Source organism: Gadus morhua, chromosome 15 (assembly GCF_902167405.1).
Source record: "Gadus morhua chromosome 15, gadMor3.0, whole genome shotgun sequence".
Taxonomy (NCBI): Eukaryota; Metazoa; Chordata; class Actinopteri; order Gadiformes; family Gadidae; genus Gadus; species Gadus morhua.
Genome location: NC_044062.1, coordinates 3,101,152 through 3,116,151, shown reverse-complemented (window position 1 = coordinate 3,116,151; position 15,000 = coordinate 3,101,152). Strand labels below are relative to the sequence as shown.

The 15,000-nt window shown below is 49.4% G+C and overlaps 1 protein-coding gene across 7 annotated transcripts in view; it reads right to left on the bottom strand.

The window, feature by feature from the left end:
- Window positions 1-15,000, bottom strand: part of LOC115559956 (vinculin) — a 34,121-nt gene that overhangs the window by 5,223 nt on the left and 13,898 nt on the right. For 2 of the 7 annotated variants that reach the window (XM_030379190.1, XM_030379186.1), the window contains exons 6-20: window positions 13,917-14,077; window positions 13,267-13,269; window positions 11,997-12,087; window positions 11,096-11,243; window positions 10,593-10,746; window positions 9,292-9,467; window positions 7,353-7,543; window positions 6,693-6,719; window positions 5,904-6,103; window positions 4,552-4,680; window positions 4,176-4,325; window positions 3,461-3,569; window positions 2,533-2,835; window positions 1,657-1,817; window positions 801-986 (exon numbers count right to left, since the gene is read on the bottom strand). In XM_030379190.1, coding sequence (XP_030235050.1) covers window positions 801-986; window positions 1,657-1,817; window positions 2,533-2,835; window positions 3,461-3,569; window positions 4,176-4,325; window positions 4,552-4,680; window positions 5,904-6,103; window positions 6,693-6,719; window positions 7,353-7,543; window positions 9,292-9,467; window positions 10,593-10,746; window positions 11,096-11,243; window positions 11,997-12,087; window positions 13,267-13,269; window positions 13,917-14,077 — 2,189 coding nt within the window. The remainder of the gene's footprint in view (window positions 1-800; window positions 987-1,656; window positions 1,818-2,532; window positions 2,836-3,460; window positions 3,570-4,175; window positions 4,326-4,551; window positions 4,681-5,903; window positions 6,104-6,692; window positions 6,720-7,352; window positions 7,544-9,291; window positions 9,468-10,592; window positions 10,747-11,095; window positions 11,244-11,996; window positions 12,088-13,266; window positions 13,270-13,916; window positions 14,078-15,000) is intronic. The other 5 variants (XM_030379188.1, XM_030379191.1, XM_030379189.1 and 2 more) reach the window with 3 other exon arrangements.

Sequence of the window (15,000 nt, the reverse complement as noted above, 5' to 3'; positions counted from 1 at the left end):
AGATGGAGAAGCAGATCAAGGCCAGAGAGCCAGAGTGCAGGCGCTATGGAAGCAGAGGCAGAGCGACGGTATGGGTCAGATGATCTCAAAGGAACGCAGGAAGGCAAAACAAAAGGAAGAGGAGCTGGGAACGGGATAGGGTAGGGGTGTGTGTTGTCTTGTTCCCCCGAAGGTGTTGGATCAGCAGATCTTTGCCGTACTGTTGCCATAATCCTTCCACCATCAACAAGGTTCTAGGATTGAGCTAACCAGTGTAACCGGCTTTATCGCGCATTGCTTGCAGATTGTTTGTCAGAGATCCCTGAACCAAAGCTTTCAAGATAGTGACAGTTACGGCTCCTTAAAAGGTGAAGAAACGGTTAACAGTTCATAAAGTCATCTAATAAAGCACTGCTGACTATTACTATTGTACATAATAATAATTATTATGTTAGAATAACCCAACCTGCAAATCTCACACAGAAAAATACATACATATAGGACCGCAAAGACAAACATAGCAAAGTCACATAGCAAGAGGTGAACGACGAAGTCAATCTACGAACAAAAAGGAACTCTGACATTTCCAAATGTAAAATACACAAATATACATCGTAAAAATACATAGTGCATTTTAACACGGAGAAACGCTGCAGTCACAAGCCAGGGGTGGATATACTACCTCTGGTATAGGTAAACGCCAGGTACTTACCCCTGGTGGTATAGATCAGGTACTGACCCCTGGCGGTATATATGGTAGGTACTGAAAACCGGTGGTGAATGCCCGATACTGACCCCTGGTGGTGATGCCTGGTACTGACCTTACTGGACCACTTGCGGGCCTCATCGTGCAGCTGCCTTGCGGCCACCATCATGGGCTCGCTGAGCACCTCCCCCACCTTCTGCTCCGGGAACTCCTCGTCCTTCTCCTCTGGGGGCGGAGGGCGAGGAGGCGGGACCTCTCCCTCTGGCAGGGGGGGCTTGGGGGGAGCCTGCTCATCACTGACCTGGACGAGTGACACAACAACGTCAAGAGCAACATTTGCGTAGAGTCGAATGCACACTGTTTTGTTTAGCCTTTTTTTTTTTTTTGATTTGAAATCTTTATTTCAAATATGCAAGAAACATGTCATCAAATTACAGAAACAAAAAAAGGCTCTATTTAATCTTAACCCATTTGAAAAGGAGTGGGAAGAAGTGTACACTTGATTAGTATAAGTATATGGCTTTTCATTTTAGAGCTTGAAAATAAATTTGATTCGAGTGAAGCTGTTTTAGGAATGGATTCCAACAATGTGGGCTGCGTAATCGATGCCTTGTTTTACAGCAAGCTATTCATAACATGGCCTCTTAAAACAATCAAATACAGGCATTGTGTCTATGGGTTTATTCGGGCCATCTGTAGCCTAAATGTGTGTGTGTGTGTGTGTGTGTGTGTGTATGTGTGTGTGCGTGCGTGCATGTGAGCAATCTATATTTGTGAATGCAAGCACACAAGTGCGTGTGTGTGTGTCTGTGTGTGTGTGAGTGTGCTTCTGTGTGTGTGTGTTTGTGTGTGTGTGTATTTGTGTGCGTGTGTGTGTGTATATGTTTGTATATGTTTGTGTGTGTGTGTGTGTGTGTGTCTGTGTGTGCGTGTGCGTGTGTGTGTGTGTGTGTATGTGTGTGTGCGTGTACCTGTGTTGGTGTGCGCGTGCCCATGCCAGCACTGACGTGGAGCTGGTCCAGGTCAGGGGGCGGCGGGGGGAAGTCCAGCTCCTGGGGCTGGAAGGCCTCTCGGACCTTCCCCACAGCGCCCAGGATCCTCAGGCAGGAGTCCAGGTAGGCCTTCTGCAGACCTGGGCCGAGGAGAACACAGCAAGGACCGGGTCAACTACAGACGACCAGGGACACGCCACTGAACCCCCCACAGGACCAGCTTATTCATTAATCGTGAAGAACCTTGGTATTGGTTTACAACGGAGATGAACCGACCAAGGACAGGGTGTGTGATTCCCACTAAGATGAGCATGAAGAACCTTGAAGAGACATAATTAATATTTGAGCATTTTTCCGTCTGTCCTACCAGGTGTCAAGGTGTTTGTTTCATTTATCAAGAACTTTTATCCAAAGTGGCTAACAATTAATTCCCATGCAACTCATTAAAGAAGTTGTCAGGGTGAGGCGTCTGGCTCAAAGAAGGCCCTCAGGCAGGACATTGGTAGATAGAACCCGGGCCTCTTTCAGACGGGAGTGGGACACTGCTGCCCCCTGGTGGAGCTCAGCGTCCGGACCCCTTTCAGACGGGAGTGGGACACTGCTGCCCCCTGGTGGAGCTCAGCGTCCGGACTCCTTTCAGACGGGAGTGGGACACCGCTGCCCCCTGGTGGAGCTCAGCGTCCGGACCCCTTTCAGACGGGCGGGGGACACCGCTGCCCCCTGGTGGAGCTCAGCGTCAGGACCCCTTTCAGACGGGCGGGGGACACTGCTGCCCCCTGGTGGAGCTCAGCGTCCGGACCCCTTTCAGACGGGCGGGGGACACTGCTGCCCCCTGGTGGAGCTCAGCGTCCTCACCTTTGTCCTGTATGTTCCCGGCGACGGCCTTGGCGTCCATCACCATGGGCGAGATGGTGTGCGAGAGGACGTCCGAGGCGTGCTTCACCGCGTCCCGGAAGCGCGGGTCCTCCGAGTTCTCCACTTCCCTCTTGGCGACCAGCAGCACCCGATTGGCTCTCCTCGCTATGCTGGTCGCCCCGGCAACGAGCATCTGGGGCTGAACGTTGGCCATGGCAACGCGGCACTTGTCGATGTCCTTCTTGATGGCCTCCTCGGACGCGTCCAGCAGGGACTTGGTGTCTATGGCCTCGTCCACGAGACCTGGTCACACAGGCACACGCACAGGCACAGGCACAGGCACAGGCACACACACACACACACACACACACACACACACACACACACACACACACACACACACACACACACACACACACACACACACACACACACACACACACACACACACACATTATTGGAAATGATTAGAAGGGCTTACTTTACCAAAGATATTCCTTTCTTTTATTTTTGTTATTGCCGTTTGGATACATAAGTAAAGAAGAAGAGAAATTAAAAAAAGCTTCTAACATAGTTTGCCTACGCTAGCTTTAAAGCTAATTACCCGGACATATCTCTGGTCAATTATGACGGATTGTGATTTCAATAACGGTATCAATGAAGTCCCATCCTATTACTGATACATTCTCCTAACTAGGAGCTGCTCAATCGTACACAATGCAACTTTAAGCTTTGTTCAACGGCTCTTCAAAGTGAGCAGCAGAAGCAGTGTTTCGTGCACGTCCTCGAAAGGGCAGTTTTGTGCAGTGGCCGTACACACTGTATTATCACAACCCCCCCCCCCCCATGAGACTGGAGAACGCTCCCCGTCTGGGAGGGATAAAGGGTTGTGAGGGATGTCCGCGGGCCGTCACAGAGGCCGCCCTACCGGTGAGCTTCTCCACGTTGTCGATCCACTGGTTCTTCATGGTGTCAAAGTGCTCGTACGCCGGCTGGCTGCCCGGGTTCTTCAGCAGGATCCGCGCGGCGGACGTCACCTGGAACAAACCCGGGGTCAACCCGCCGTCGGTCGCCATGGAAACAGGGACCAGAGGGCGCTTGTGCACTGTGAGTGTGTGTGTGTGTGTGTGTGTGTGTGTGTGTGTGTGTGTGTGTGTGTGTGTGTGTGTTTGTGTTTGTGTGCAACAGTCTGTGTAACTGCTTGTATGTGTGCGTGTGTTTAACTGTGTTTGTAACTGGTTGTATGTGAGTGTGTGCTTAACTGTGTGTATGTGTGTGAGTGTGTTCTTAGCTGTGTGTGTGTGTGTGTGTGTGTTCGTGTGTTACAGTGTGAGTAATCGCTGGTATGTGGTTGTGCTTAACTGTGCGTGTGTGCGCGTGTGTGCGTGTGTGTGTGTGTGTGTGCGTGTGTGTGTGTGTGTGTGTGCGTGCGCGCGTGTGTGTGTGCGTGTGTGTGTGTGCGTGTGTGTGTGTGTGTGTGTGTGTGCGTGTGTGCGCGTGTGTGCGTGTGTGTGTGTGTGTGTGTGTGTGTGTGTGTGTGTGTGTGTGTGTGTGTGCGTGCGCGCGTGTGTGTGTGCGTGTGTGTGTGTGTGTGTGTGTGTGTGTGTGTGTGTGTGTGTGTGTGAGTGTGTGTGTGCTCGTACCTGGGGCGTGAGGTCCCGGGAGTGTTTGACGGCGGCGTGGATGCCCTCCACTGTGCCCTTATTGGCCGATCCGACGGCCGCCGCCTTCTCCGCCGTCGCCCCCAAGCGGCCCGAGTGGGCCTCGAAGTTCCCCGAGCGTTCGTCGAAGACCTGCCGAAAGTCACACACACACCCACACACACACACGTCACACACACACACAAGCATCACATCAACACGTAGCACCCCCACTGTGAGAACCGCTGCACTTCTGTTCATGAGAAAATCTCCCTGACCAATCAGCACGTCACTCCAGCGGGCCTTTGTCACTGAGTTGTGCCACACAAGGGAATGACGCGACGATGACACATCACACACACACAGCGCACACACTGACCTCCACCCGGTTGGGCGTGTCCGCCGGTGCGGTCGCGGCCACAGCCAGCAGCTTGATAGGAGTGGTGGTGTCACTGAATACATCAGAGACTTCCTGGGTCATGACCTGCTGCATGCGCCCTCTCAGGTCCTGGGAAAGGAAGCCACCGGAAATAAAACGATGAGACGTTTTTAAAACAGCCACTAGATGGCGCAGGGTCACCGTTTTATCCGCGCGTTCAGGGCGAGGAGTTATCATAGCCTCGGAATGTTAGAACTTAATTTCTAACTTCATCTGTACTACTGAGTAGCTTTGCTATATTTTCATATGCAATCGGGATAATATTGTTATTGTATGTTATGTTTCTATATCTACACCAACAAAATATGGGGTGTGGGGGGTTATTTGAAAGATATTAAATATTAACACTCTCAATTACAGCGATGCGACGCGGGAAACTATATCCGGTGTCTACCTGCAGGTGAGATGGTCGGGCAGTTGTTTGGTCAATAATAAGTACCCTTCCCTTAACTATAGCCTAACTAAAACGCAATTTAACCAGAGACTGAAGTTACAAACAAAATGTGGGGATACAAATGGCTGTTTAGTGTATCCCGCTAACAGTGAATGGCACGTCATAAATTACATAGCCAGGGGCGCTCCGGTGTAGGTGTAACACTGATAAAACTGGTTAAACACTGACTTTAGGCCTACATACTGTATAAAATACAGGTTTAACGCGTAGTTGGCTAAATTAGTAGCATAACTGTTTACATGGAGTTTTTGGAATTTCTGGAAACCCTGATAACAGTAGGCTACTGATAAGTAAACTCCGGATTGATCCAATGGAGGAATGCAGCCAGCCGCCTTCTCTGCGGGGAAATGCCAACAACCATCCTTCCTCTTGCCCATGATCATGATTGATCATGATTCAGAGTGCACTAGTTGGTGAGCACGTGTTATACCCTCGAGTCATAATTAGTTCCTCAATTTGTAAAACTAATATATTAGGCCAAACCCCGCACTGTATTTGTTTTTGAGGCAAAATGCATTAGTTTGTGAATGATGTTTTGTATTTGCAAACCACACTGAGCGTGTGTGTGAATCATTGTGCGTCAGTAAAACACGTTTTGTGTGTGTGTGAATCGTTGTGCGTGACGAAATGCCAACAACCATCCTCCCTCTTGCCCATGGTCATGATTGATCAGGATTCAGAGTGCACTTGTTGGTGAGCACGTATTATACCCTCGAGTCATAATAAGGGGGGGCGGGGCTTCTGTCCCTAGCGCGCGGTGTGGGCGGGGCCTTTACCCCTAGCGGGGTGTGTGGGCGGGGCCTCTACCCCTAGTGGGCGATGTGGGCGGGGCCTCTACCTTCAGCCCCTCCTGCAGCTGGGCGGCGGTAGCGCGGGCGTGGGGTGCTTCGGCCTCGCCGCGCGCCGCCATGTCCGCCAGCGAGGCCATCAGCGCCTCGGTGCGGTCGCAGCGGCCCACCAGGTCCTGCCGGTAGGGGCCCACCAGCCCCCCCGCCAGACGCTTCCCCTCCCCCACCATGCCCCGGATGGCGGCCTGACCTGCGGACAGAGAGCAGGGGTCAGAGGTCGACTCTCACCTCACCCGCCCACCCGATGTGGTTAGGGATGTGTGTTGAAAGTGTGTGTGTGTGTGTGGGGGGGGGGGGGGGGCAACAGCTTCAGAGCCAATAGAACGCTCTACCCCACCTGTTTTAATCGGATTGAAAATGTAATCGGAGTTAGAAGAATCCGATCACTTAATGTGTTTACAGGACACATTTTTAATCCGATCACTTTTTGGGGGATTTTAATCGGATCAAAAGCGAGAATTTGATGTCCATGTAAAGCTGGCTGGTGTTTTCGTGAGCACTTGACATGCATTGCGTGCACTTTGACGACGGTACAATCACAACGTAATACAGACGAATGGATGGACTCGTCAAAGGTCCCATGACATGCCACCAGGTGTGAGTGTGATTAGCCGTTGCTAGCCGTTTTGAAAATCTGCCCCTTATGAAGCCTTCACGGCTTGTAACGGCTAATCACCCCCACACCTGGTGGCAGGACCTTTAATTATGCATCTGTTACAATGGTTTCCTTCGACACAAGGGATGGGGCACAGCGGTGGTGATTGGCGACCGATCGGTACCTGTGTAGAACTGCAGTATCTCATACTCTGCTCCCATAGGAAAGCGTGGCGGACAGGCAGAGAGAAGGGAAAACAATCACACTACAGGATAGGGAATACACGGGCAGCACGAGCTCCCCACACAGGAAACAGGACCTGATGCTGGGCTGACGCTGGGGACCGTCTGGGGGCCGGTCAGTGTCGACCGCATGAGGTCATTGGGGTTGAATGACGGACCTTTAGTGCTGAGAGGTTTGACGGGCCAAGCCGGTCGTTATACGCTGTTATAATGTTACAGCATCTACTCTTAACCCTCATGAGGTCAGGATGCTACCCGCTGAACTAACACACAGAGAAGTGCTCGGACACCAAACCCACAACCACAAACCACACTGCACTCAGAAAAACCCAGCCCTCAGAAGTGGTTTGGGTTGATTTCAGTAGAGCGAGTTACCAGCAGAGTGATTCAGCAGATGCTTCTTATGAAATGACTTCCAGTGAATGCATAACCAGCTTACGAGGTAAGGCTCCTTGCATCATGCTCAAGGAAGCCCGCAGGTAGGATGTGGGGACTCCGGGAATCAAACAGCCAAACAGCACTCACACAAGCCTTCCCACACATCACTCACTAAGCCCACCTCCCTCCTTGGAGACAGAGCTCCACCTTCCCACCCCACCTACCCACTCCTCGGTCGTCCACTCCTGGGTTGCCCACCCAGCGGAGGGCCTGCTCCATCTTCCCCTCCAGGGTGACGGCGGGCTTGGCCGGCCTCATGTTGGCCACGGCGCGGTTGGTCTTGGACTGCAGGTTGAGCAACGCCGCCCCGATCTGCTTGGCCAAGGCACGGGCTTCAGGACTGTCGCCCTTACCCCTAAGACAGAGACAAAGAGTAGGGGTTTAGAGTAATCCTTACTCCTAGGGCCGAGAAGAGAGCAAGGACTGGGAATTAAAGGTTTGTGTATTAGTTGTGAAAGCATAGCCAGTGAACCCACGACCTTTAAAACACAAACCAGTACCTCACCACCATCATGTAAGTTACCTTAGGTCTATATTTGAGTCCGATGGAAGAAATGTGCTGAAAAGTGTTGGTGTTTATTCAGTGTTATACCACGGTCTGGGGGAATACTCGATTCTGATTGGCTGCAGGGTGTGCATTAACCCCTGATATACGGACACCTGCTTAGTAGTTCCGTCAAATTGTCTGTTCAGCCTTCAAAGCGAGAGCTGGTAAATTGTGAAAAATGAATGAAACTGTTATCAGACAACGCGGATAGATGGACCCTAGTATCTAAAGGCTGGGATGAATTTCGAATTATAAATATGTACAATGCATAACGTTAGCTCTCTGGCTCATAGCTGACGGACTAGAATACCTACCATTGCCAAGTCGTAGCTAAGGTCCGTCCTATTTACTGGAGGATATTTGGATTGAAAATGCATGAAAATATAAATGAATGGTCTTAATTTCTTTTCTTTGCCAAGTGACCGTGGTATAAGCGGGATAATGCGCTTCGAGGTGTCCAGTAACAGGAATTAATGGACTTTGCGGAGGCCATTAATTCCTGATAATGGACACCTCGTCGGGCATTATCCCTTACCTAATCTCTATGCCTGGGAACATCCCAGTCTGTATCGAGGAGCGCTTCATAGTGCCTTCTGTCTACACATCCTTATTTATCTCTGTCGTATTAGATAGGAGAATGGATCCGTAGAAAACAACCACAATTACTTAAGGAGAGGACAATAAATGCCAATTCAAACTAATAGTTTTTGAATTGTTATTACTTTGTATTCAATGATCTGTGCAGTAGTGTCTCCAGTATACTAACTTATTCTCCTAGAAGGAGAAAATCAACACTAAATGCAATTACAGGTACTAATCGCTCCATCTCTCTCCAAGCACAAAGAGAGATACATTGTCTGCTTTGCTATATCTTCTAATGACACCAGGCAGACATGTCCGTCGGGCATAGAAGTCTTCACTTCTACCCTTCCTATTTAGATCACACTTGATGGAAGCTTTAATCCAGTAAATGCGTTCACAGCCATGTAACATAAATTACCCCCCCCCCCCCCAGGAGCAAAAGAAAAGATTAAGGTTAACCTTGTGTAGTGTTGTCAAATTTCACCCATTGATCCTCTGCCGACTGTCATCTAACAGACCACAGACCCTGAACAGCCACTTAACACCATAACACTGTAACCGCAGACCAGGGCACGGACCACCGTCACCACACCGCCCCCCCCCCTACCGCCTCCACCAGCGGCGACACACCAGCAACTTAAACCTTATTGTGGGGCTGACGCCCAGGGTGCTGAGGCAACAACACAATCCCCAGGAGGGGAAGACACGCCACCTATTGGTGGCATGAGGCTGGAGTTTGAGCCTGGGAACAAAACGTCTATAAATTACTGTTTACATTTTTGCCTTTTTTGGCACAGCAATGTTTTTTTAAATCAATGAATGCAAGCGAAAACGGATGTCGAATGAAAGGGACTTCAGATGAAAAATAGTTTGTATAACTACATCTGGTACATCGACATGCCCTATGCAATGTACATGTCGATCAACTGTCCCTTTTAAATAAATAAATAAACAAAAACAAAACGAAGACGTACTGTCTGCGTAGGTCGGCCAGTCTGGCGGTGAGTCCGACAATCTCGCTAATGGAGCGCAGTATGTCGTCCCTCTCTTTAGGGTCCTCGCACAGATCAGCGATGCGTTTGGCCTCGGCCAGCAGGGCTCTGATGTTCTCCTCTCCCTCTGGACCCCCGTTTGGGTCCGCCAGCCAGGCCTATAGAACACACACACGCACGCACGCACACACGCACGCACAAACACACACACATCATAACCATTTAATCATTCCATCCATCGTATCCATCGAAACCCATCGGGTCATGCATGGTTCATCAATCCAGCTGTCTTGCTATGCCTGCCAATTCCTATAGGGTGGTTCAGGATTTAAAGAGCCTTTTTGGCATACAGGGAGAACTTGACCATGAGAAGCCATAGCTCATGACACAGAGTGAACAGTGATTAAGAGATGGTCGTAGATTCTGGTAGAATAGTGGTTGGACAGTTTAGTGGCTAGGGTGTTCAATTCCCAGCTGACCTGGTACTGGGTTCAATCGCCTGTGTCCAAAGCCTACTTCTAACCATCCTATTGCAAAGTTCCAAACCCCCTTCTCTTCATCATTCCCTAGAAGTCATGTCGGTTAGAGGCATCTGCTGAATGCATAAATAGAAGCATTAGTAGCTACGGAGAGGTTTGAAAGTGGAAGCAAATCCCCACTAAAAGGAGCCGCATGCGAATCAATCCTGTAGGTAGTAAACGTCTCTCTGATTAGCATGGAAGAAGCAGCCGCCGGGGGAACGCTTAAAACCATCCATTTAGCATTACTTAGAAAAGACCACAATACAACGACAAAATCAACAACACGCTTGACTGCCAATGAGTCTCAATGAGACCCAATGAGACTCATTGAGTCTCAATGAGTCTCATTGAGACTCATTGAGTCTCATTGAGTCTCATTGAGTTTCCCTGAGTCACATTGAGTCTCCCTGAGTCACATTGAGTCTCATTGAGACTCATTGAGTCTCAATGAGTCTCATTGAGACTCATTAAGTCTCCCTGAGTCCCATTGAGTCCCATTTTTTGTCTCAATGAGACTCAATGAGTCTCCCTGAGTCCCATTGAGTCTCATTGAGTCTCAATGAGTCTCATTGAGACTCATTAAGTCTCCCTGAGTCCCATTGAGTCTCATTTTTTGTCTCAATGAGACTCAATGAGTCTCCCTGAGTCCCATTGAGACTCAATGAGTCTCAATGAGACTCATTGAGTCTCCCTGAGTCCCATTGAGTCGCATCTGCCGTCCAGCGTCCTGTCAGTGAGGCTGAGCAGGGCTTTGTGTCCGACCTGGGCGGCGTCCAGCCGGCGGCCGATGGCCTGCTTGGCGTTGATCAGGGCGTCCAATCGGCGCGCCGCCCCGTCCACCTTGCTGAACAGCAGGTCCAGACCCTGGGAGCACTGGGCGGCCCTCTGCATGCAGCCCGGGGTGGGGCCTTGGCCCCTGGGAGCCCCCACAGAGGGAAGGGGTCGGAGGTTAGGGTTCAGTGGCGTACGGATCACTTCAATTTTACATAAAAACTTTATTTGGGAGCCGATTTTCGGGAAAAACGTCATTGCATAAGGGTGAAATGATAACATATGGGTACAAGACACACGACCTGTTTCGATGGAAGCTGAACCAAAAAGTTATTTTTAGGTTAAAATAAGATCGAATGTACGCTTTTAATCCTAGACAGGAAATTCAGGGTTTCCCAGCAGAAACTACAGCGGTAGAAATTGAAAAGAGAAACAAGCCTTGAACCACAGAGTTAAGCCCTCCCTGTTTGTACATTTCCCCCGGTCACCCCTACCTGGCCCGCAGGTCGGCCACCTGGTCGGTCATCTGGCCCAGAGCCTTGGTGGTTCCCAGGACGTCTCTCCGCTCCCTCCCAGCACACAGCTCCCCCACCTTCCCCGCCTCGTCCAGGATGACCCTCACCGCCTGCTCCCCTGGCTCCCCTGCCGTAGGACGGACACACAGTCCGCTCAGGGTCAGAGTCAGCTTCATGGTCAATCCCCAAATAGGTTGCAAGACAAACAGAGGAATCGGAATTGCGTTTGTCTCTGACCCACGGTGCAATAAGTACAAAAGGATAAAATGAGGTAAAATCAATAAAATAAGTCATATTTACAATAAATACATTGTAAATAGTGCAAAATAATTCTGAACTGTGCAAAGGTAGGCAAACAAAACGGTAAAACAAGCCGATATATATGTGCGATAAAGTTAAAAGAAGTAAATGGTCCAGGGTTCTTGGGGCCAATGGGAGGGGGCACAGACGAATCATGTTGGGGGTACATGGGAGACGGAGGGGGTTGCTGAGAGAGTGAGGGTGAACCGGTTACTGATGTGAATTATTTTAGTCTATGCTATTTCTAATGACATGTTTCAAGCTAACACCAGTTATGGATGGTTTCTTCTTCACATAATGGACAACAACACCATATGAGGTTTCATGATTTTGTTGATTGGTTAAAGACTACAACCATGGCCAGTTTTGCCACTTCCGCTAAAGCCATGACAGATCGAAGGTTTCCCACGGTAAATAAGAACATGTAGGCGTGGCTTATTTACCGTTCCGCCCACTCCCGTTTGTTTACTGTTTGTTTACTTGTGTTCGCCAGATGCTTCATGAACCACCTCCAGAACGCGAGCCCGTTCACCTCGCGTCTCTGTTAGAATAAACCACGTTGTTGAACATTTACCATTACCTGCCGGTGCGTGAGGGTCTTTGAGCCACGCTTTAGCCTGCGCCATCTTAGACTCGATCAAAGCCAGAGACATCCTCATGGCCTCCATATCCTGAGGGAGAGAGACAGCTGGGCGTCACACAGGGGACCGGAACGGCTGAGAGAGGTTGAATCAAAGTCGTCCACTCGTTTTTTTAGATGGTTTGTAGCTTACTTAGGAATGAAGGCTTTCAAGATGTTTGAGACTAGGAGTGGGTTTGGGGGAAAACTGAATATTATTATTATTCAGTTATTCTGTTATAATTACTGAATTATTAAAATATTAAAATATTCTGGATTCCGCAGACCAAAAACCAAGAGGGTGGACCTGTGACTTAATTGAGTCGATTTGGACCGAGACGTCTAGAAGTCCTTAATAGACAGACAAAAACATGGTCACCTTTGTTCGCTCCATTGGGAAATGTACACCGACCTCATCATTTAAGTACACTTCAGGAGTTGTTCCAGTTCAGTAGATAATAAAGCTCTTAAGGGCATAGTTTAAATACTGCTCATCTATTATGGATGTGTCTGAATCTATAATTCATGACCTGGTCCAGTGCACTGACAACAAAGACACACACAAACACGCACACACATAAGCACGACCAAGCAAACACACACACACACACGCACACAAGCACGCACGCACGCACACACAATGCTCTTGATTTGTGCCCATTGTTTTCAGAGAAACATGCGGGGTCAGGATTTCTGGGAAAAACCCGACCTTATCAATACACTTCAATCTCATGACGTGCCTAGTCAATAAAAAGCATGAGAAATATAAAGAGTTGCACTCTGTCAATTAAACATTCTCACTGACGTCATAAAAGTACATTTGAAAAAAATATGTGGTCTGGCCGATCACAAGGTATTCCATTTCCGTAGACATTAACATTGCAGCCAAAAATAATATAATGTATGTCGGTATGCATAACCATGTACGTTTTTAAAGCTACACACACACGCACACAAACACACACACAGACACACATCCACAGACAAGACATAATCACAGATTATCACACATTTCAATATAGCAAACAAGGAGGTCCATGTTATGGATGCTTTGTAGCATCCGGTAGGCAGTAGCAGGCGACCAACAGAATGAACCAGGGACTACAACACTCATCGTTGAGGCCGGCCGGCACCTGGTATGACACAAGTAGGCAGACAGACAGGTGTACCCTATCTCTCACACACACCCACATGCGCTGGCGATGCCGATGGGTCAGAGACGTAGGCTTACCTTCTACAGGGAGGAAAAGAATGGAGGAGGAAGGAGGAACGGAAAGAAAGAAGGAGAAGAAAGAAAAACCAGGAGTTAAAGAACTAGGCGAAAAAAGAAACAGACAGTAGAAAGTAAAACAAAATAAAAAAGACTGAATCTCTGAATCTTTGAGTCTTTGAGTGAATAGAGGTTATAGAGGTCCCTGCTACAGATAGTGTTTCTCTTTTTGTGTGGGTCAGTGCAGTGAGATCATCCCTAGTCCCTCCCGCTCCCTACCACCGCGAGGATATCAGGTGGATCATGTTGGATCTCAGGCGGATTCGCTGGATGTCTGCAGAGGTGTGCGCAGGTATCGTTTATGTGTCACTCAAGGTTTGTTGTTAGCGTATGAGAGTCATGGGTTATGGATGACTATCTGAAGCGTCATTTATAGTCTGCGTGACGCTCCGTTAGTGAAGTGTGAGGGCGCCATGGCATTACAGTATGTGTGTTTCGCGGTAACCACAATGTGGACACACAGTTTGAACACCCCCTGGCAGCAGTCCACCGTACGCACCGTGCACGAGGGCCTTGTTTATGTCATGTGTGTTCACGCAGGGCGACTATAAATCAGGCTCTAGTGGGGGCTTTTAGCTCGGAGGGTTTAGTGCGCGCCGCGGGATTCGAACCTTGTTGGCCCAGGCGTCCTCGTCCCAGGTGGTGAGCTGCAGGACGCGTATGATCTCGTGGATCTCGGCGCTCATCTTGTCGAAGGTGAAGACCCGGTTCCTCACCGCGTCCTCCACGCCCGCCCCTCGGCTGGTCTTGGTCGCCACGAAGATCTTGATGGCTGAGCACAGACCGCACGCATATGTCAATGTCAGGGTCTTGGCACTGGTGCCGTCATCGTAAAAAGGTCCTATGAAATCACGACGACGTGAAGAGCAAAAGGATTTTGGTCGTTCTAGGACATCGATCGGGGTGTGGGAGTGTGTGTGCCGTCTTTTGTGTGTGTGTGTGCTTGTGTGCGTGGGTGCCTTATCTGTGTGTGGGTGTGTGGGTGTCTGTGTGGGTGCCGTATCTTTGTGTGCGTGTGTGTGTGTGTGGGAGTGTGTGTGTGTGTGTGTGTGTGTGTGTGTGAGATGTCTCTTTCTGTGTGTGTGTGTGTGTGTGTGTGTGAGATGTCTCTTTCTGTGTGTGTGTGTGGGAGATGTCTCTTTCTGTGTGTGTCTGTGTGTGTGTGTGTGTGTGTGTGTGTGTGTGTGTGTGTGTGTGTGTGTGTTTGTGCTGTCTCTTTCTGTGTTTGTGTGTGTGTGTGTGTGCTGTCTCTTTCTGTGTGTGGTGTGTGTGTGTGTGTGTGTGTGTGTGTGTGTGTGTGTGTGTGTGTGTGTGTGTGTGTGTGTGTGTGTGTGTGTGTGTGTGTGTGGGTGCGTGTGCATGTGTGCATGTTTCGAGTCACTCTGCCAGACCTCGATGTAAATGATTGTAATTATCAGCGTTGCTATAACAACCACTGGCAGATCTCTGACCTGCTCCGCTCTCTGTTATGCCAATACCCACACACACCAGCATGTGCATGTGGGCACTACAGCTCACACAAGCCCCTTTAATAATATATACCACCGCTATAATCCCACACTACCATCCCCGCACACGCACACACAGAAATAGAAGGACTGACACACACACACACACACACACACACACACACACACACACACACACACACACACACACACACACACACACACACACACACACACACACACACAC